This window comes from Ochlerotatus camptorhynchus, unplaced genomic scaffold (genome assembly GCF_037179485.1).
Source record: "Ochlerotatus camptorhynchus isolate MF236.1 unplaced genomic scaffold, CSIRO-AGI_Acam_v1.1 ptg000257l, whole genome shotgun sequence".
Classification (NCBI taxonomy): Eukaryota; Metazoa; Arthropoda; class Insecta; order Diptera; family Culicidae; genus Ochlerotatus; species Ochlerotatus camptorhynchus.
The window spans coordinates 1562654-1585662 of NW_027040747.1; the positions used below are offsets into that span (position 1 = coordinate 1562654).

The following is a 23009-nucleotide window of genomic DNA, read 5'->3' on the forward strand; positions in this document are numbered from 1 at the left end:
GCATGTTGAGGTACAACTTCCTGGCACGGGTTTTGGCGGACTTGTTCTGCTTCTCGTCGCGATTAGGGGCCTTTTGTACCTTGAACGTTCGAAGCCCAGCCTTAGTTTTGGCCTTCTGGACAAAACTTCGGCTTAGGTGCAGCTTCTTAGCCACATCCCTAACGGAGGCGTTCGGATTTCGGTTGAAGGCCCCAACTACGCGGTTGTGATTTTTGGTTTTGTACGGAATACTTTTTCCTTCACTTCTGGGCTTCCGATCGGTGGTCAACCGTTCCTCGAACCGCTTAATCACTCACGACACCGTGGAATTCGCGATTCCCAACGTTTTAGCGATGGAACGATGCGAGAGATCCTTGTTCTCGTGATGAATGCGCAAGATTTTATCACGCACGAGCTGTTCTTTCGACTCCATTTCCGCGAGTTTTGATCACAGGACTTTAAAACTTGCAGGATGTAAATAATGCACTATGAACTAAATCCACCCAAATTTTCATTAAATTCTACCCAACGGTTAAAAAGTTAGAGCAATTTCATAGTGTGGCAATTTCATCGTGGACACCCTTTAGCCTGGACCTCTGCTTCGTTAGCGTTCAGGACACCGCTCCTTTCATCTCCACGGCACCTTCTCCACTAGTAAAGCAAGTACATCATCACCCTCCCTTGGTTGTCACTGTTGCTGACAATCACGATCGGGTCTTTGACGACATTTCCACGACCGTGTCATACGATTTCCGGAAAGCCGATCACCGTAGTATCGTCAACGTGCTATCTAGTATAGATTGGGAGAGCATCCTCGATCCTGATAATGATGAAACCGCTGCCGCAAACATTTTCACATGTCTTGGCTTATGTCATTGGCAGGCACGTTCCGAAAAGAGTTCACCGTAAAATTTCTTATCCTCCCTGGCAGACGAGTGAACTGCGTAGGTTGAAGTCGACCAAGAGAGCCGCATTAAGAAAATTCACTAAGTATCGTACGCTTTCGCTGAAACGTCACTACGTTAGGCTCAATTATGAGTTCAAGCGAGTTAGCCGTCGATGCTATTCGCGATATCAATGAGGGATTCAGAGGAAACTCAAGTCGTACCCGAAGTCATTCTGGAATTACGTAAATGAGCAGCGCAAGGAATCCGGCCTACCTTCTTCAATGGTGTTGAATGGAGCAGTTACTTCCACTCCTCAGCAAATCTGTCGCTTGTTTTCTGAGAAGTTCGCCAGTGTTTTCACGAATGAGAGATTAACTGACGAACACGTTACCCTAGCAGCTAGTAATGTTCCACTGTACGGTCAAACACTGGGTGCGATGGATGTCAACGTCGAGATGATTTCCACTGCCGCATCACAACTCAAGTCGTCCTTCAATCCAGGACCCGATGGCGTTCCATGCGTATTCCTGAAAAAGCATATCGCCAGCTTGCTGATGCCCATGCTTCACCTATTTCGATTGTCCATCTCAAGTGGTACATTTCCATCTTGTTGGAAATTCGCACATATGTTTCCTATCCACAAAAAGGGCAGCAAACGGGATGTGGACAATTATCGTGGAATTACGTCGTTGAGCGCAGTTTCGAAGTTATTCGAGTTAGTCATCATGGAGCCTCTACTCTCTCATTGTAAGCAGTATCTAAGTGGTGATCAACACGGCTTCACTTCCGGTCGTTCTACTTCCACAAATCTGCTGTGTTTGACATCGTATCTTACGGAAAGCATGGCAGAGAGGACTCAAACAGACGTCATATACACCGACTTGTCAGCTGCCTTCGATAAGCTAAACCATGCCATCGCGATTGCCAAGTTGCATAGACTTGGGGTCAGCGGCAACCTCTTGCGATGGTTTCGTTCATATCTCACTGATCGGCAACTGATGGTTGCCATTGGTGACAACCGGTCCAATATCTATCTAGCTACGTCAGGAATACCTCAAGGAAGTCACCTGGGACCTTTGATTTTCTTACTCTACTTCAATGACGTAAACTTGGTCATCGAAGGCCCACGACTATCGTATGCAGACGATCTTAAAATCTACCTACGAATCCACTCGATTGATGACTGTCACTTCCTTCAACGTCAGTTCGAAGCCTTTGCCAGCTGGTGTAATTTGAACCGAATGGTGGTTAACCCCACTAAGTGTTCAGTGATCACTTTTACTCGGAAGAAAGAACCAATCACATTTGAATACAAACTTATCGGCACTGTAATCGACCGTGTGAACCATGTGAAAGATCTGGGTGTTATTCTAGATTCTCAACTTACGTACAAGCAGCACATCTCGTACGTTGTCGACAAGGCGTCTAGGACATTGGGATTTATCTTCAGGATAGCAAAGAATTTCTCCGATATCTACTATTTGAAGTCACTGTACTGTTCCTTGGTGCGATCCATTCTGGAATATTGTTCTGTGGTCTGGAGTCCAAACTACAACAATGGTGCTGAGAGAGTTGAGTCCGTTCAAGGCCGTTTTCTTCGATTCGCTCTGCGGAAGCTGCCTTGGAGAGACCCGTTTCATCTGCCCAGCTATGAAAGTCGTTGCCAGCTGATTGATCTGGAGCCTCTCCGAACTAGAAGAGACACCTCTAGGGCCCTGTTCATTGCGGACACTTTACAAGGTAGAATTGATTGCAGTGCAATCTTGGGGCAAGTCAACATTAACGTCCAACCCCGTGCGCTACGTAACAACGTTATGCTGAGATTGCCACTTCAGCGCACAAACTATGGCATGAACGGTGCAATAGGTGGGCTGCAATGAGTGTTCAATCGAGTCTCGGGCATCTTCGATTTCCATATGCCTCGACAGCTGCTACGAAGATACTTCTCATCGTTCTTTTCTGGCACAGTTAACCGTGAATGATTGTGTGTTTTATTTATGTATTTTATTCTTAGTTTTTATTTTTTGATTTACCTATATAAGTTACTTAAATCATCATTGGGACTTTACATAGCCTGTTGATGCAGACAAATAAATATATAGAAACATGAAGAAATTTCAAAATATGTTCTATATCGTTGACAAATAAAATAAACAGTAAAGGACCAAGATGTGAACCTTGTGGCGCACCAAATGTTACATTAACTATGGTGGGCAGATTACCTTCAAATCTTACCTTTTGCGTCCTCCGTGATAGGTACACGACTCGATCCATTTCAGTAGACTAGGATTGAAGCCTAACTTGGATAGCTTAAAAAGCAAGAGTGGTAATATCAACTCTGTCAAATGCTTTTCTAAAATCAGTATATATAGCGTTTCTACATAAGGAAGATACAAATCGGTTTGATCATCTCTCTTTACCAAACTCCCTCGTTGGAAAGGAATGGTGAGGGGTATCTCCCCACCACCACTGACAAAAAAAGATGATCACCGACTCGCTCATGTACCGACGATGTCTTTGAAACAGTTCTATCGATTGTACCGCACTCAAGTTTTTATCTGAAGGAAGGCATCCAGTCGTAGGTTTGGAAATTGCAGCTATTGTTACCTCTACCACGGTATGTGCTCCTGTCATCGTCGATTTGACGATCTCGAGGGGACACGGAAAGGGGAGGTGCTGCTACTGTACCTTTCGACCAATAACAGTAATTGATGGTAAGCTCCCATCCAGAGTTATGTAGTTTAACTATTTGTTTGTATTACTTCTGCGTGAAGTCAACGATTTACATAGTAGAAGATGCTTATTTCAAATTACGGAATTAAAGTGGAAACAATAGCTGCAAAAGTTTAACCCCATTGAACGTTCCTAGCTTGTATATGCGGTGAAATCTTATGTTTAATATCCATTTCGTCTTAGCGGTCCATCAAAGATGTAAACAATTGTATATTTGACGCTGGGTGGTCTATAAAAGGTTTGATGATTACTTTATCTATTAATGCAGATGGTTGGTACACATAGCACAAGTTTCAGATCCGAAATCATTCACTAAAAGTCTCTTTAATATTGAAAATAAATGTGATCTGGAAAATCGCAGAGCTCTAGAATAAGTTACACACTAAGATTATTTTACCGAAATCTGTGAAATCTTACCGAAATCTCAACAGCTGAACGTTCGGTAAACAGTTTTGGTGATTTTTCACAGTTTTCCTGTAATTGTCCACCAGAGCAACCCGAGCAGGAGAAACTAACTAATGCATACCTTATTCTGACCTGATACCAAAATTTGGTTTTGACCAGCATGACATAAGAGGTAAAATACCAAAGAACCATACCAAAAAATTACATGCAAAATACTTTGTAAATAACAAAACCTGATATTTGAATAACAAAATAATACCTGTATGGTATTTTTTTTTTGGTATTGCATTATCATAATGTGGTATTAGAATGGTATTGTGGGAACATTATTTTGGTATTATGTTTTGGTATTTTACCTCTTATGTCATACTCATCCATACTACTTTAAGGTATCGAGATATTCGTTCCTGCCCGGGAAGAATCGATATCTTACTGATAACAAATGAATATATTAATTAGGTATGATGCCTTATTTTGGTATGCTTGAGGTATAAAAGTTTGTTTTGCTATTATTGAGATATCGAAACACTTTGTAAAATATCGATTAAATTTCAAAATGACAAAATGTGATCTTTCAGATTTCACAACAATAACAGTAAGTCAAATAAACCTCAATTATTACGACACTGCACCGCTGTATCGAGTCCCTCCCGATAAAGGTAACTAGGTGGCGGATAGAGCTGGGATGACTGCAATACAAGTTATGAGCAGAAACCCCATTCAAGAAGAAGGTTTCTTGATCACCAACATTAACGGGATATTCATATGCTACGCACCCGATGGACGATGGAGCAATTCCACGAGACGCTGGTTCTGGTATCAGATCAGAATTAAGTATTCATTAGTTATTTCTTCCTGCTCGGGTAGTCATGCTTAGGCAGTGAAGTGGGGAAACAGTTGTACCAATGCAAGACGGCACATTCTGCTGGAAGCTCTGGCGAAGCTGGAAATTAGGCTGTTCAATAAAGGCACCAACAGCACTTTTGGCAGAGATGGCCGGGAATCCATTATCGACGTCACTTTATGCGAACTGCAGTCCGTCGCTGGTGGAAATCATGAATCGTGACCATCAGGCAATCCGATATGGCATCGGCCAACGGAATCCTGTGGCAGTACAGAGGACGAGAACTTGCAACCTGTAACCAGTGGTGTGTCTATCTGTCTAAGATTGTTGAGATTGTCGCGAATTTAGTGTTCCGATTTAAATGTTATGAATGCCAGGAAAGGATTCAAATATTAGTGCCAACACCACCCACCACCCACTGGACAGCACGCAACCACTCCACGAAGTTCCGCTACTCACAGCCAGATGCCGCTGACAGCAGGATTGGGAGGCCATCGGGAGGTGGTGTAAAAGAGGCCATGATGGGGCGAAATTGGGCTGAAGGAAAATGGATCAACGATCGGGAGCGCAAGAAAATCACCCGCCATCGTTGCTAGCGAATTGCCTGGCAAAAGTCAAAACTGGTAGTCGAAAACCAAGCTAGACAAACTCAAATCGAATGTGATATACATCATAGTGAAAGATTGTTATTCGAGTTAAAGTTATTAGTCTGCACGAGTCTTGAGGCGCGAAGCCAACTTACTGAAATATCCAGGACCCCGTAGTTTATCTACGGCGTGAACCAGCCGCGTTTACTAGTCCGTGTTCATCGCCAATGTGGATCGGCCTTGAGCGTCGTGGACGCGTTATACCGTTCGCGAACGGCTCGGCAAACGGTACCGTGGGAGCACCCGTAGGAGAAGAGAAGAGTAAAGGGTTAAGAGGTGAATCGACTGGGCAACCCACAGTCGAAACCGAGGGACGAAGAACAGAAGCAAAGGAAAGGAGAAAGTGAAGGTGAAGGTATAGCGGAACGGAGGAGAAGGGGGCCCCCATCGACAACGGAAGACGAAGGAAGAACTAGTGAAGGCTAAGGTAGGAGATAACCGATAAGAAAGTGGGAAAGTTAGGGAAGTAAACGAGACCTGTGTGAGAGTTCATCGGGGTGTGCTAAGAGTATTTGAGTGTTTCCTTGGCCGCGATAGTCACACGTGTATGCCGACCCTGAGGCAGTGTAGAGGGGGGTCTCATTAATGCTGGGCAGGGAGTACCCCAACTGTTACAAACCTGAAGTGGAACCTCAAGCTTACTGCTGCAACGAGGCAATTATCACCTACCGCGCTAGTTGTCTCAGAGCCAGAAGACGTGTTCAAAGAGCAAGAACAGAAGCAGACAGAGAGGAACGTAGAGAAATGTTCCGAGCACATAAACAAGAGATAAAGCAGAGCAAGTCAAACTGTCAACTGGAGCTGGGTCGAGACGCTGCTGCCAACGACGCACACCGTGTCGTGATGAGGTAGATCAGATGTCAAGTCATGCCCGCTGAAATATGCTTCGAGAACCTGAAAATTATCGTGGAAGGACGTTTCTCGAAGCACGATCCAATGACCTGGCCACCTACATCGTACGGAGACGGAGAGGAAGATAACGACGAAGTCACCAACGAGCAACTCGTAGCAGTGCCTGCTGGATATGCTGGGAAAACTCTTGGAGAGGATCAACCTAAACAGGCTGACGAAATGCACGGATTGTCGGAGAGGCAGTTCGGATTTCGAAAAGGAAGAGTAAAAGTGGATGCAATTCTAGAGAGCCGAGAAGACGTCGAATCAGAAGTGGAGAGGAGATCGATATTACGATGTGATAACGATCGACGTCAAGAATGCGTTCAACAGATCCAGCTGGGAGGCCGACGCTACTTCCAGGTGGGGATTCCACAAGGCTCCATCCTTGGTCCAACGCTCAGGAACGTGATTTAAAACGGCGGTCTAGCGCTGAAGCTATCCAAACGAGCTGAGATCGTTGGCTTTGTGGACGACGTCGTTTTACGGTAATAGGCAAGACGCTAGAATAGATGGAAATGTTGGCGACCGAGGCGGTCGACATGATTGGAAACCTAATGCATCCCGAGCAGGAGAAAATAACTAATGAATACCTAATTCTGGCTTGCATTATCATAATTTGGTATTGGAATGGTATTATGGGAACATTTTTTTGGTATTATTTTTTGGTATTTTACCTCTTATGTCAGGCTCATCCATACCAATTTAAGGTATCGAGATATTCGTTCCTGCTCGGGATGATAGGATATGACAGATAGCCCACAACAAAAGCGAGGTGGTATTGATCAGAAACTTTAAAGCGCTGCAGCGGTCAGAAATTACCATTGGGGAGCACGCAATAAACTAGAAGTGCATGTTGAAATGCCTGGGAGTGATGGTCGACGACCGTTTGGCTTCAATACGCCTACGAGAAGGCAGCGAATACCATCAACGCGGTAACCAGAATCATACCGAACATCTCGGGGCGACTCCTGGGGTCTCGGGGTATTCTGGCATTAAAAAAAACGTTTGTCATCCGTCAGCATGGATGAATCGCTCTTTCGGGACTTTTTCATTACTTTTTAATATAGAGTCTTAACGTTAAATCTAATTGAATTTTCAGTTTACTTATCTAGATAGTTTAGTGTAATTAATCTTCCTATCAAAATTTAAAATTTCTGCACCGCAGAGTGCGGTGTTTTCAATAAAGGCAGACCCCCCTCACTCTTTGCAATTTATTGAGACAGATAACAGCGCCAAACGGTTTGTGACGAGACAACGTTGAACTGCAGCGTTGGAAGAAAACACGCACAACAACATCTATGCATGTACGAACCCACACCACTGAGCAGAGGGTATAGCGCAAATTAAAACACGAAGCGGTGTCATCACTCATCGTTATCATTCGTGTTGACAAATACCTTCCAACGTTATAAAATAGGAAAGTAATCATTATTCCAACGTAATTTTTGAATAGAATGCGTGCTACGTTGACCAAGGAAGACGGCATATTTTATTACGTTTCTTACGTGGCTGGAGTGCTGGAATAATGTTTAAGGGAGAGGGAATGTTTTTCTATGATTACTTCTAGGCTTATAAAGAGTATTTTGAGCAACAGTTTCACAAATCATCAACTACCATTAGATGTTGGATAATTTGAAGCTCTGTCACTCGAAAGAAAAACATATTCACCAAAAATCTTATTTTCGTTCGAACCGTATTTTCCATACAAAAATAAGTTTGGAATGGAAAATACGTTCCGAACGAAAACATGCATATGGGTGATTCCAAGCCCATCATGATGTGAGCTTGGATGTGTGATTGTTTTCTCAAGTATTTCTGTTGCGTAATGATTGAAAACAGAGCAATCGATTATGACAACGAGGCTGATATCGTCCTCTTCCGTCGGCTGATCATCAACGTCCATGCTGGCATCTATCATGTTGACACCTGTCAGTTATTGAGCCCTGGTGGTGAAGTTGGCCGGGAACTCCCAACAGTTTCAATGTATTTTCACCATATCCCGAGCAGGAACGAATATCTTAATACCTTAAATTGGTATGGATGAGCCTGCACAGCAAAAAAAAATGTAATATCGATCAACGTAATTCAAGCTGATGTATGAAATAATGATGTAATAGGAAAAAGCAGATGCAATATTACATCAATGGATGTAATTTTGTTCGCAAAATCGATGTACATCGTACAATGTGATATTACTCAACCGATGGATTGACCTGGTTGCAGCAGTTTCGATGTAATATTCAACAACTTTTTTTGCTGTGTGACATAAGAGGTAAAATACCAAAAAATAATACCAAAAAAATGTTCCCACAATGCCATTTCAATACCAAATTATGATAATGCAATACCAAAACAATACAACCCAGGTATGTTTTTGGTATCCAAATATCAATTTTTGGTATTTACAAAGTATTTTGCATGTAATTTTTTGGTATTATTCTTTGGTATTTTACCTCTTATGTCATGCTGGTCAATACCCAATTTTGGTATCCGATCAGAATTAGGTATTCATTAGTTATTTTCTGCTGCTCGGGATGGCACTGCGATCACATAAGGGTGGTGTATCCATTGCTTTGTTCGAGGAATTGATTAGTGGGATATCTTGTTAGTTAGATATCTTTGCTAAAGGTCAACTTGAGAGTGCTCTCGAGTGCACCATCAGTGAAAACAGAAAGGGTGGCTCTACGTTGTGGAGCTTTTGCATTTCGATAAGAAAATAAATAAATTTGAACTATCTATTCAAATTGGATATTACGTTAGCATCCTAAAGTAATGGAAAAGCCCCAAAAGAGCGACAGTCTGTCCATCAGTTATTAAAATATCTAAATTATTTATTAAATCGTAATTCGAAGAAAATAAAGCCTCATTTTTTGGTATTTTATCTCTAACGTCAGTACCATATTTACAGGGTGATTCGGAATAACTGTCCCTTTTTAAAATGGTGATAACGATTGAACGCTTGCATGAATTTTTGATATCATTATATTCCAGATATTCTACATATATAATCTTCAACTAAGCATAGTTTATTTCAAATCTCTCTCCCTTTACCTTAATTATCAGCCACATTTGTCATGAAAATTACCCACAGCTGGCACGCACGCTTTAGTTCCAGCACTTTTTGAGTCCTGGTGATGCGTTTAAGCTCTGATATTGAACGGATTTTCCAAGCATGGTTCCTTTGTACCTCTATAATGATGCAAAAATAAATGTTACATTCTTTTGAAGGGATTTCAGTTTCTAAAAGATAACACACGATTTTATGCCATTTATGCCATTCTCCATTTTGACGTCAATGGCTGCTTGAAATCACAAACGAATGAAATTTTAAATCCTACTATCAATACAAGCTGATATTTGTACACACTTAAAACAAAAATACTTGAACATATACCCATTTTACCCATTGAGAATTGCATATTTGTGGAATCGGTGACAGTTATTCTGAATCACCCTGTAGGAAGTCAGTTATGCAATTTTTCTTCCAGGGTCCATATTTCATGCTCTTATATGGAAACTGCGTGTTGCAAAGTGATTTTTTCAATGTTGGCATCGCTGAAATAATCGATTCATTGTCATCAGTTGGCAGCAAACGCTGTTAAACTGAATTTTGCGTAAAGCTCAATCGTGACTCTTTCGTTGTATGTTTTCGTTGTAACAATTCGTAGCACCCCCGCAGTAGGTTGTCCAGATTGTGCCACGGTTAGTTTAGTTTTCGTATTTATGTTGATAAAACAAATCAGGAAAGTGTTTGTGCTGTACGTTTTGAACTCTCAGCTAGCCACCCTATCCGCAAGCTGCCTTACCAAAGGAGTTCCGTTACCCACCACCAGAAGTCGATCACAGCACGATTGTAAAGCCATTGAGAGGTGACGTAAAAGGGGTCATGATCGGGCGAAACATATTGCATAGGAGATGGGACATAGGTCGAGGTTTTGAGAAAAATGGCCATCGTGGAAACTGAATCACCTGACAAATTTCCATAGCTGATGGATCAACCTATATTCACAGCTAAATAAGTTAGTCATAGTGAAATTATAATCATTGATGAAATCGTCGTTATTAAATGTTCGCTGTAAAGAACATTGTGGAAGGTCAACAAAAGGACAAGCAGGTAAACATATCGTGGATCAAAACTCGACCGTTTCAACCTATAATCACCATTAGGACACAGAAAATTGTTGTCTTCCTCAAAGCTTCTTAATTTTAACAAGCTTAAATAAAACAGCGAAAAATGTTATCTTCCACTTAATTCCACTTAATTAATTTCGTTATCCATGACAGATACGTATTTCGAATACATTGTGCAGTCTTCATCAGTGATATTCCCACTAAAGACTTATCAAATACCTAACCCTCTTGGGTACTCATCCTTGTCTGTACAATGTGCAGTCTTCATCAGTGTCCTATTAGTTGAGTACAGGGTAAGAAAAAAGTACCCAAACGTAAGTTCTTTTCACTTATCTCGGCACTATAGTGCAGGAACCCAAAAGTAGGTAAAGCGGACCAAAGTAGTTTTCATTTACTTGTGTGCAATTCGTATGGAATTTTCCACTAGCTTTCTACCCAATAGTAAGTTAATTGTACCCAAAAGTAGGTAAATATGATTATACTCAACGTTGAGTTCCCACACTTTACTACCCCTGTTGGGTGGTTTTGCTCCTCTGTTTTTGACAACATTAGAAGGCGAAAAGGAGACAAACTAGTCAAAAGTAGGTAAAAGTGAACTGACCGTTGGGTACTTTTTTCTAACCGTGTAGGTTCCGATTCTACACATTGTAGTTTCATTTTTATACCTGTGATCTTGACATTTTTACCAGGGGGATGAGTACTTAAGGGGGTTAGGTTTTTGATTAGTCTTTACTTAAGACTGTACATTGTAGTCGAAATACGTATCTGTCATGGATACCAAAATTAATTAAGTGGAATTTTTATCTGAGTGTCCTCAATCAAAAATGTTCTGAATCTTAGTGTATACCCCCCTCAAGCAAAATGTTCAAAGTACTCTAGAGACATTCTAGAAGACATCAAAATGCTATACTCAATAGTTTCATCGCAAATGGCCATGTCCCTCTTTTTTTATTTCATCCCACTGTGTGCTGGTTGACAACTCTGGCGTAAGTTACAAAGTCGTCGGCTTCACTCTTGATGAGCTGGAGACAGTCGTAGCGCTTGTTGAATATCCACTTTTGCTGACCAAAAATCGGCTTCAACTTGGGTGGTTCTAGCAAGAAATAATTGAACAATTTCTCGAGAAATTGAACGCTGAGGATGCGTAGCAACAGCCGCACTCTCATCGGATCGTCCAGGTTTCTGCCATCCTGCCTGAAGAGATCCTCGTACTTGGAGAAGCGGTCGAACGTTAATCCGTCTTCGGGGTCGAAATGGAATTCTTTGATTGCTGGTGAGGGAGATTCTATGATGTGCGCAGGAACTCTTCGCTGTGCTGCTGGTGGTGCTGACTAGTTCCAAAAGGACCATGAGACCGCAGACAAACATACGTATCTCTTCATTCTGGATCATCATTCACGCAGTTAACGACTGATTTGAATATTATCACTTCCGCGAACTACTCACTGCAGGGCTGGCATCGGATCACTTTGACGTTTCTATATATTCTGTTTACCATGCATGCAACATTTTTGCGACCTAGCTAGCTTGCGTGTTTTTAACGAGAAGCTCAAAAGTTGTCGTTACTGAGGTCCTATTTTCTTAGGTACAATGTTTTCAAGAAAAACATATTCAAAGAGTTACGTCTATTTGTCTGTGATGAGACCATGAGGAGAGAAACCGGAGAAGTACGAAAAAATTGTGAGAACGGTGTCGATGGCTAAATGGCAGCAGGAGTGGGATGCAGCGGTGAACGGTAGATGGACACACAGGCTAAGACCGGTTCTTTCGACCTGGGTGCACAGGAAGCATGGAGAAGTCAACTTCCTTCTTGACGCAGTTCCTGTCATGGCTGCTTCAGGAGATGCTCGCCCTTAGCGCGGAGAATGTCGTCGAAGAAATGTGTCGAGAGGAGGGCACCTTTAACGCCGTCAGCAGAGCAGTAACGCAGATCGTGTCAGCGCTGCAGCGAAAATGGCGAGAAGACTAGCTAGAAAGTAGTAATGTTCTCACACAAGTGCGAAGTGAAAGCCAAAACCGGGAGAACTCTTCGTCGAAGTAGGCTCAATCCGGCTGAATAGAACGCGACAATGGGAGCTAAATGGCTCACAAATTGGAGAGAGGATCAGCGAACTGGAAGCGCCAGTTAGCTGAGGTAAAGTGAGGAGCGAAATGCACAGCCCCCTCCGAAGTAATACGACAAGTAGTTCCGGAGGAAAAGGGCAAGGCGTCCAAGGAGGTTTTGTTGCGGTAAGAATGCCACACACCATGTAACCGCGACCGTGCGCCCGGTTGTCAAGCGGTAGCATGATGGCCTTTTTAAATGTTTCCTCCTTGTCATAAAAAAAAAAAAAAACACACACACACACACACACACACACACACACACACACACACACACACACACACACACACACACACACAGAGACACACACACACACACACCACCTGGCCACCTACACCGTACGGAGAAAGAGAGGGAGATAACGTCGAAATCACCAACGAGGAGCTCGTAGTAGTGGCGAAAGGATTGAAGGTGAAGAAAGCTCCCGGTCCGGATGGAATCCCCAACGTAGCGTTGAAAGCGGCGATCCAGTCATCCCCGGACATGTTCAGGATGGTGCTGCAGAAATGCCTGAACGAGGGTCACTTCCCTGACAGGTGGAAGATACAGAAGCTAGTGTTGCTGCCGAAACCAGGAAAACCGCCGGGGGATCCAGCATCATACAGGCCTATATGCCTGCTGGATACACTCGGAAAACTCTTGGAGAGGATCATCCTAAACAGGCTGACGAAATACACGGAGAGTGAGCACGGATTGTCGGAGAGGCAGTTCGGATTCCGGAAAGGGAGATCGACGGTGGATGCAATTCGGACAGTGGTCGAGAGAGCTGAAAAGGCGTCCAAACAGAAGCGGAGAGGAGATCGATATTGCGCCGTCATAACGATCGACGTCAAGAATGCGTTCAACAGCGCCAGCTGGGAGGCCATCGCCGAAGCACTGCATAGAATGAGGGTCCCTGACTACCTGTGCAGGATCCTGAGGAGTTATTTCCAGAACCGGGTTCTGGTCTACGAGACAGACATGGGACAGAGATCGATTAGGATCACAGCGGGAGTTCCACAAGGCTCCATCCTTGGTCCAACGCTCTGGAACGGGATGTACAACGGCGTGCTAACGCTGAAACTGCCCAAAGGAGTTGAGATCGTTGGCTTTGCGGACGACGTCGTCTTGACGGTAACAGGCGAGACGCTGGAAGAGGTGGAAGTGTTGTCAACCGAGGCAATCGACATGATTGGTAACTGGATGAAAGGAGCGAAGCTGCAAATAGCCCACCACAAAACGGAAGTGTTATTGGTCAGTAACTGTAAAGCGGTACAGCGGGCGGAAATCACCGTCGGGGAGCACACCATAGCCTCGAAGCGTGTGTTAAAATACCTGGGAGTGATGATCGATGACCGGCTAAACTTCAACAGCCACGTCGAATATGCCTGTGAGAAGGCTTCGAAGGCCATCAACGCGATAGCTAGAATCATGCCGAACAACGCTGGTCCCAGCAGTAGCAAGAGGCGTCTTCTGGCCAGCGTGTCATCATCGATACTGAGATATGGAGGTCCAGCCTGGGTTCCAGCGCTGGAAACGAAGCAGAACCAAAGGAAACTGAGCAGTACGTTCCGGCTCATGGCCATGCGAGTCGTGAGTGCGTACAGAACCATCTCGTCGGAAGCAGTATGCGTTATCGCCGGTATGATCCCTATCGGCATCACCCTGGCGGAGGACAGTGAGTGCTACAGGCAGAGAGAAGCCGGAAGAGTACGGAAAGTTGTGAGAGTGGAGTCATTGGCTAAGTGGCAACAGGAGTGGAACACGACGGAGAACGGTAGATGGACACATAGACTAATACCGATTCTTTCGACCTGGGTGAACAGAAAACACGGAGAAGTCAATTTCCACCTAACGCAGTTCCTGTCTGGCCACGGCTGCTTCAGGAAATACCTGCATCGGTTCGGACACGCAGCGTCACCCCTCTGTCCGGAGTGTGGCAACGTCGATGAAACGCCGGAGCATGTGGTCTTTGACTGTCCAAGGTTCGAGGCAGTGCGAACGGAGATGCCCGTCCTTAACGTGGAGAATGTCGTTGATGAAATGTGTCGAGAGGAGGACTCTTGGAATGCCGTCAGCAGGGCAGTCACACAGATTATGTCAGAGCTGCAGCGTAAATGGAGAGAAGAGCAGCGATCTAGCAACGCCAGCTAGCGCTGAGAGTACGACAAGTGCATGAGCACAGCCACCCCCCGAAGTAGTCGCTTCACAGTGGTCCCGGGGGGATCCAGGCAGAGGAGAGAGTAAGGAATGGGTTTTAGTGGAGCTGCACTAGGCAACTAGTGGATACCACACCGTGCCACCTTCACTACAGGCCAGGCTTCTTGAAGCTTTCCTAAACCTTACTATAAAAAAAAAAAAAAAAAACACACACACACACACACACAAATCGTCTAAAATGATCGACGGCCACAAAGTCTAGTGTATCACGTGGACTATCAAAAACCACCTGCTAATTTTAAGAATGTGACTTTTAGTTCCAATCCCTATGGCAGATATGGTGGTAAGGGTGCTGTGAAAAAAAAACATCAAATAAGGTAATCGTCATAAACCTGATAAATTGGCAGTGTATCAAAGCTTGTCTCATTCAAATGTGTGTTGACAATCGATTAGCAGTTGAGCTTCGATCGTCACCGCGTCAAGATGACTGTGTCCTACGGAGTGGAAAAGTGTCCCCAGAAGTTCGCTGAGTACCGTTGTACTCTGACGAAAAAGTACCAGCAGATAGCGAAGGAACAGCTCCGCGAAGAAGACACTCTTCGCGAGCAGGCTCTAGAAGGGATGAGAGCTTGGATCGCAAAACATCCCTACATCACCAGGTGCCGCACGGATCCGTTGTTTTTGTTGCGGTTCTTGCGACAGAGGAAATTCTCGATCCCGGTAGCATGTGAAACACTGGAGCGATATCTTTGCATGCGACAAACCTTCCCCCATTGGTTTCAAAACTTGAGCCCATCGCACGTGGACATGCGCGATATGGTTAGCGATGAAGTGCTTAACCTGCTGGGTTTTGACGAAAACGGACGCTTTGTGATTTTGATCAAGGCCCGAAATTTCAACGTCGAAAAGTACACGCTACTTCATCTGATTCGCTATCTGCACATGAACGTGGAAGTTTTGTCCAGCGACGAGAGGGTCCAGGTGGCCGGTGTCGTGCTAATAGTGGACTGTTTCGAGACAACGATGATGCACTTTACGATGTTCAATTTGTCTGACATGAAGAATTTGATGCCGTACATTAACTTTCTGCTGCCGGTGCGCTGCAAGGAGGTGCACATGATTCGGTTGCCCAAGATTAGTGCGGCGCTGATGGATATTTTGTTAACGTTCTTCAGCGCGAAGATCAAGAATCGGTTTTATGTGAGTATGTTTTTGATGTTGCTGTTGAACGAGTTTGTATCAATTTGCATAAACGTGTCTGGAAGTGGATAACGAAAGGATGTTGTCGTGGGTTATGCGTATTATTGACGAGCTTGACATAAGAAATGAAATATCAAAAATAACTCCTTCGTAGTGGTCTACGAATATCGAACTAATAAATAATTTAGTTATTAGAAATAACTGACGGAGAATCAACTCTGTTTTTCATGCTAGAATACCATAATTTGTTATTTGTAAGGTATTCTAAAACAAAACCAATAGCTCTGTTAGGTGATATAGAAACAAACTGAAAGATCATGTTTTGCTATTTTAGAATTTATTTGATATTAAAAAAAAAATATTTCGATGACTACTGTCAAAACTAGATTTTATACCACAAACATACCAAAATAAGGCATCATAACTAATTAAGATATTCATATGTGATCGGTTAGTTATCGATTCTTGCTCGGGAAGCGCATCAAACGACTCACTTTTGCATGCATTGCGTCATTGAACCAGCAATAGTGCTTTTGAGTGATTCAGCCTCGGTGTGATTTATGATTGTAGAACATTACTCAAAGCTCATCAATTTGAGTTAAGTGTCATGCGATGCAAGCTGAGTTACAGACGGAATTCTCCCGGACATCATTTGAGTGAATTTTTGCCCGGGGAAGTTCGATCGATTATGGCACCTGCTTATAATCACACCCTTATTTAAATGTATTCATGTATTCACAGATGTTTGAAATTTATCCGGGTATCCGGTTATCAAAACGAGTTTCTGGGATTTTTTTCAGCAATTGGTGTATCAAAGTTAGCTCGCGTGAAGAATAGAAGAACTATGAAAATAATGATGATTTCAAAATCGGAGGAGTAAAATCGTAAATAGAGTATTTTTAGAAATTTGATTTCTGCTGCAGTAAGAGAACAGTTGAAATCTATTTATGCAAGTAAATATCGAAGGCACTGAAAATTGGAAATTGCTCCAATGTTGGCCTATGGATCTAAAGATTAGGTCCATCGATTAAAATCTCGTGTTTTATTTTTTTAATTTTTCTTAGAACCATGCGTTATCTGGGCAGTATCAGGACAGGTTGCTAGTGAAAAATTGACAAACAATGCTTGCCTTTGAAATTTATGTATGGGTCCAATATTAGGGACACTTACGCTGACACTAACATTAACCCATATTATGCGTCTATAAGGTAGCCCTTGAGTTTTCTCCCACCTTTCAAATAACCAGCTGCTTTCAGAGTAGTTTTGTGATTGTGATTGTGATTGTGTAGTATAGAAGGGGGTCATGGGCCAGGTCTCCGATACTTTTATGCACCGTACATGCTATACCAGTAGACAGGGGGTGGCATCACAGCATCTTTACCAGCCGGTTAAATAAGTTCTGTGTAATCCACGAATGTGAAACAGGGTAACATCACCGGTAGGGTAACGTATCGGCAAGACCCCATTAATGTATTAGCTGCCATAATGGAATAGACAAGGGAGGGGGGTTGGGCTTGTGTCGATTTATAGATAGCTGTAACTTAAGGTGATTATTTCGAGTATAAGTAAAGTATAGGTAAACTTAGTAAGAAATTACCTGATTGTTTATGATGCCTGACTTTACCGTGATGTTAATGCTGGCGCTCTTGATGACGCCGCCCTCTATAGGTCTGAAGATGAGTCCGATGAAAATCCCAGCATGGCGTGTATTTCCTCATCAGTGAATCCCTCGAATTTCGTTGGGTAAAGGTCATCGCTGCTGCTATCGTCTGATACTGTTCCATCGCTCGCGTAGTGGCGTTGTAGGTGGCGTTTTGAAATTGAAGGAATGGCCCGATCTCTTGATATCCTGTTTCACACTAGTTTTCCAGGTGTAATACGGCGACCAACTTTTTTCTTCCCTATGATTTATGATCGTTGTCTTCTTAAAAACTTCATCGTCTTGATCTAAAGAAAATAAAATCGCCACTCAATCGAGCCAAATTCAAAGGTAGTACCTGTATGATGTCGCATTCCAAACGTGTTAAATGTTAAACCAAATGAAAATTAAAAAAAAAATTGCAGCTATTAGACTCAATTATTTAGAAAAAAAAAAATCATAATTCTAAACTACACAATTATTTTATTTTGGTTTGCAGTTAAATTCCAGCAAACGTTTGGTCCGCTACATCACAACTGGAATCACTAGTGTGCATCTTGTGGTTTGTGTAGGAATATGAATTTGAGCGGGTTTCTCCCTGTTTATACTCTTCAGTATGGCGCGCTTGACATAGACGGCCCACAGCGACTCACGAAGAGCTACTGATTTCGATCAAGAGCGATGCGACTTCTTCCTCCTTCTATGGATGCTCATGTAGGCTGCAGCTCGCTGCTTGCGGGAGCCTTTTGTTGTGTACTGGAGAACACCACCACTTACCACGCGGTGAATGAATAAACACCGTTTGGTAAGATCGGATGGAATTAAACTTTGAAATCTTTGTAAGGGAAATCGTTTTTCATAGTCACGTCGGTCAAAGCTTGTTATGATTGTCTGAACCATGCGTAAAGAGAAAATCGAAACATTGAACGTCGTGTGAAAGTAGATCTTAATGAAGGCCTAAGTACTCTTTCGTAGCTTTTAGTTTTAGGATTTCAAAGATCATCGGTTGCAGTGGCTTGCTTATGTACTGAGGAGAAAAACGCGGTCCCAGATCCTTTCATATTAAAAATAGGTATAAAAACTTGAGTAACGCTATAATGTGATATGAGAGGCTCGGTGGCCTTAGAGCAACCGTTTTTGCTTACTGAGCAGAACATCATGAGTCTAATCTCAAGCCCATCCACATTCAAGATTCGTCAATGATTAAAAAGGAGCTCGTCTGCCTAGTGGCAAACGTTTTTGCTTACTGAGCAGAAGACCGTGGGTTCAATCTCCTTCGCGTTATACGATCGTTAGGACATCAATTCAGCTTATCGTTTACCAAAACGAACCCTGCTGCTAACCCAACCCTCTTACCCAACATCCCTGTGATTCCTCGTGGAAGTGCAGAGGACTCCTCGGCTTCCATCAAAGCGAGTGTCACGTCAACACATTCCTACCCATTCCTTTCTTGACCTGCGTTCAGGTGCGGCTGGCGCTGGTATTGCCTAATTCGAGATCACCAGTTTTTACACATTGAGGATGATTGCTAGTCCCAAGCATCGTCTATTGGTTCTCTGTGTAATTACAGCTGGTCTGGCAATAACAGAGTAGCAACCGTGGGCGGTCAATAATGATCATGCTAATGCTCAATGCTCATTTAAGGGAAATCGTTTTTCACAGGCGAACGGTGATAATTTAATTATTATAGCAACAGTTGCACATTTGTGCAACTTTCAATAGTGACATCTTTAAATATGATATATAATTATAAAATTATTGAAATTGGTCCAGGGGCAGCTGAGTTATTAATGTTCAAAATCTTTCATAAATTTGTTACATGTTCCATTTTCGGTTTTCACAAAGTTTACCCCCATATAGAAATCATAGACGTACACACTTAGAAATTTTTACAGAAATCTGTAAAATTTTACCGAAATCTCAACAGCTGAACGTTCGGTAAACAGTTTCGCAGATTTCCTGTAATTTTTCACAAATATCTGGGAATTTTTCACAGAAATCTGTAAATAATTACAGGAAAACTGTAAAATGGTTTACCGAACGTTCAGCTGTTGAGATTTCGGTAAAATTTTACAGAAATCTGTAAAATAATCTTAGTGTGTAGTCTTACGTCAAATATGTCACAAATTAGATGGGAAAATGTGGGAAGATCAAAGGGAACTTTTCGAAAATCCCAGGGGAACTTTTGGGAAGTTTCAAAGGAAAAAAAAATGAATCGCTCAAGTTCAATGATTTTCTTCCAATTGCCATGACCTTCTATCAATTTCCATGTTTTGTAACATTCTTTCAACTTCTGTAAACTTTTACCTAGTTCTGTGAACATTTTGAACTTTTTGGATGCTACATAAACCTGATGGATTGTTCCGTAAAGTTGTTGAATGCTCCTTTAAGTTGTCGGAAGAACAGTGAACTTTTCGAAAGGTCCGTGAACTTCTTGTAAGTTCCATGAATTCTTGGGATCTCATGGAAGTTCCAAGGGACCTTCAGGGAAGTTCCGAGGGACCTTCAGGAAGTTCCGAGGGAACTTCAGGGAAGTTCCGAGGGACCCTAAGGGAAGTCCCGAGGGACCTTCAGGGAAGTTCCGAGGGACCTTCAGGGAAGTTCCGATGGACCTTCAGGGAAGTTCCGAGGGACCTTCAGGGAAGTTCCGAGGGACCTTCATGGAAGTTCCGAGGGACCTTCAGGGAAGTTCCGAGGGACCTTCAGGGAAGTTCCGAGGGACCTTCAGGGAGGTTTCAAAGGACCTTCAGGGAAGTTCCGAGGGACCTTCAGGGAAGTTCCGAGGGACCTTCATGAAAGTTCCGAGGGACCTTCAGGAATGTTCCGAGGGACTTTCAGGGTAGTTCCGAGGGACCTACAGGGAAGCTTCGAGGGATCTTCAGGGAAGTCCGAGGGAAAATCAGGGAAGTTCCGAAGGACCATCAGGAAAGCTCCGAAGGACCTTCAGGGAAGTTCCGCAGAACGACTTTCAGAGTAGTTCCAAAGGACCTTCAGGGTAGTTCCAAGGAACTTCAGGGAAGTTCGGAGGAACTTCACTGAAGCTTCTTCAAAACTTCACAAACCCTTCAGAAACGTGCTGAGGGAATACATTTAAGAAACAGCCTTGGCATAGTGGCTAACATCCATACCTCGCCAAAAGTCACAAGTTCAAATCTTATCCCCGAACAAGTTACGAATGACCCCAGAGCAAGCAAGAGAAAAATCGTTTCATTTTGAATTCTATACTCACTCATACGCATACGCAGAATCTTAAGCGAGCCGCACTGATTTCGTTCGTATTTTTGGTTTGCTTCTATTTCCTTCGATGATCGCAGAATTGAGCAAAACAGACAACTGAGCGTACCATGATTGATTTTGAGTGTAGTAGTGTGGATGATTCCTGACTTATTATTGTTAACATGCTGAGTCGATCACGATTGTATCCAGCTGAGTGATCTGAGAGAGAAATTTGCAGAAAGAATCACTATTTATTACCAAGGTTTAAACATAAATAAACACATTTAAATTGGTATTGACAATGAGAAAAGAATTATGTTGTACACAGAAAAACATTCTGAATTTTAACTATCGCGTAAAATCTCCCTTCGTTTCATTTTGAGCTATACTTGGCATTAACAGCGAAATCGTTTACAAGCTTGCATACAAGATTGCTAATTTATGCGATTTTGCGCTTAAATTTAAACGAAATATCGTGTAGATTTATGCCAAATCTAGCGTTAATTTTACATGAGTTTTTCGAACGGTGTAACATATAAACGTAAAGTATCACGCATGCAGTTTCCTGCTTCACCTTATTGAGTCCGAGCCATGATTACTTCGGCAGTAGTCAACTATGATGAAAATCGCAATAATCTTTCCAGTATTAAATTTTATTCTTCTTCAATACTGATATATAATAAAAAAAAGATTAAACTTCAATCAAAAATTATTAAAATCAAATCAAAAATGATTAAAATTTATTCAAAAATAGATAATCTACAATCTAATCAAACATAATTAAACTGGGATTAATATCAGATGCTTATTTTTTAGAAAGAGAGGATTAATTTTTAATCATTCGATGTGATTAAACTGAGTATAATGTCAAATAGATTAAATTTCAAGCAAAATGAGAGTAGTTCAATTTATCAGTGTAGACTTTTTTGACGTTTAATTGTCTTTCTATATCTAGCACACATGGATGAACGGATGGTTTGTTTTCCCACCAATCTGTTTCACTCTTGCTTGTGTCCATTCGTTTTAAACGGTGCAGTAGTGCACTGCAGTTTGGCGAGAGGTTCAAAGACGTTGACCTGACCTGATACATTTGCTATTGCAACGCTCCTTGATCCCCGTTTCAAGACACTGTACCTGGAGTATTCAGCTCACGCTCGGGCAGTTAAAATTGTGTCTCAGCAGATCTATAGTACCGAAAGAGATACGATGATATGCACACTTCACTAAAACCAAACGGAGGCCTGTGGGATATTCATAACGAAATCTCGAGTAACATTTGAAATGGGCCTATGTCCAAAACGTAAACAAGTCGAGTTTTAATACTATTCTTTAGCACCGCTTGATAGCTACACGCAGGCAAAAGAAACACTTATGAATTTTAGCCACAAGAAATCAGTATGAATTTCATTGATTTGCCTTATGAACAATAATGTTGACAAAACAATAATAAATCGGAGCAGACTGGAACCGAACCATGGACGTTGAGATTACGGAGTTCGTGTGTTGACCACTCGTCTTTCAACGCTTAAGAAAATGGAATGGCTAAAGGCGTATAAGAGCCACGTTATGTTAGATTAAAATCTTTCATAAGTCGTGCTTATGAAATTCATATTTGTCGTTCATAAGTCGAGTCTTATGAAATTCTTAAGTCTATTTGCCTCAGTGTACTAATCGTGTAGGAAAGCTCCGCAGAATCGAGAAAAATCATTGAAAATAACTCAATTTTCAAAACGGCCGATCAACGAAATGTTTCGATCCATTAATAGATCCGCACGCTAAAACGGCCAACCATTTATTTATTTTATTTCATTGATAAGCTAGTAGAAGGACCGATGATTGAAAAATTTCATACCAAATCTAGGCCCTACTGCTTGAGGCAGGGCCGAAAATTTGTTTGAATTTATTTGACGTTACGAAAAGTCTTAGCAAAGGGCGTTCCATTTCTGATGACAACCACAACGGCTTAACAAAAAGGGCCTATCCATTGAAAGATTCACAAAAAGGCTTAATCCTTTATGAAATTGAACTGTTATCGATTTTCATATATTTTTGAAAGCTTTTCACATATTTTGGATGTTGTATACGGAGATACAGTTACTATTGTTATTGTGAACAATATAAATGCCTAAAATACTTAAATTTCTTGACTATGAATTGAATAGAAGCGGTATAATTTAAAATTCATTTTCTG

General features: G+C 42.3%; 1 protein-coding gene across 2 annotated transcripts in view; it reads left to right on the forward strand.

The window, feature by feature from the left end:
* LOC135705080 (alpha-tocopherol transfer protein-like) overlaps positions 1-23009 on the forward strand; it is a 47400-nt gene that overhangs the window by 9553 nt on the left and 14838 nt on the right. Inside the window, exon 1 of one of the 2 annotated variants that reach the window (XM_065226651.1) lies at positions 15235-15963. The exons of the other annotated variant lie outside the window; for it this stretch is intronic. Within the exon in view, the coding sequence (XP_065082723.1) occupies positions 15247-15963 (717 nt within the window). The 5' untranslated portion in view covers positions 15235-15246. Of the gene's footprint in view, positions 1-15234; positions 15964-23009 lie in introns of those variants that run through there. 2 annotated transcript variants of the gene reach the window in all.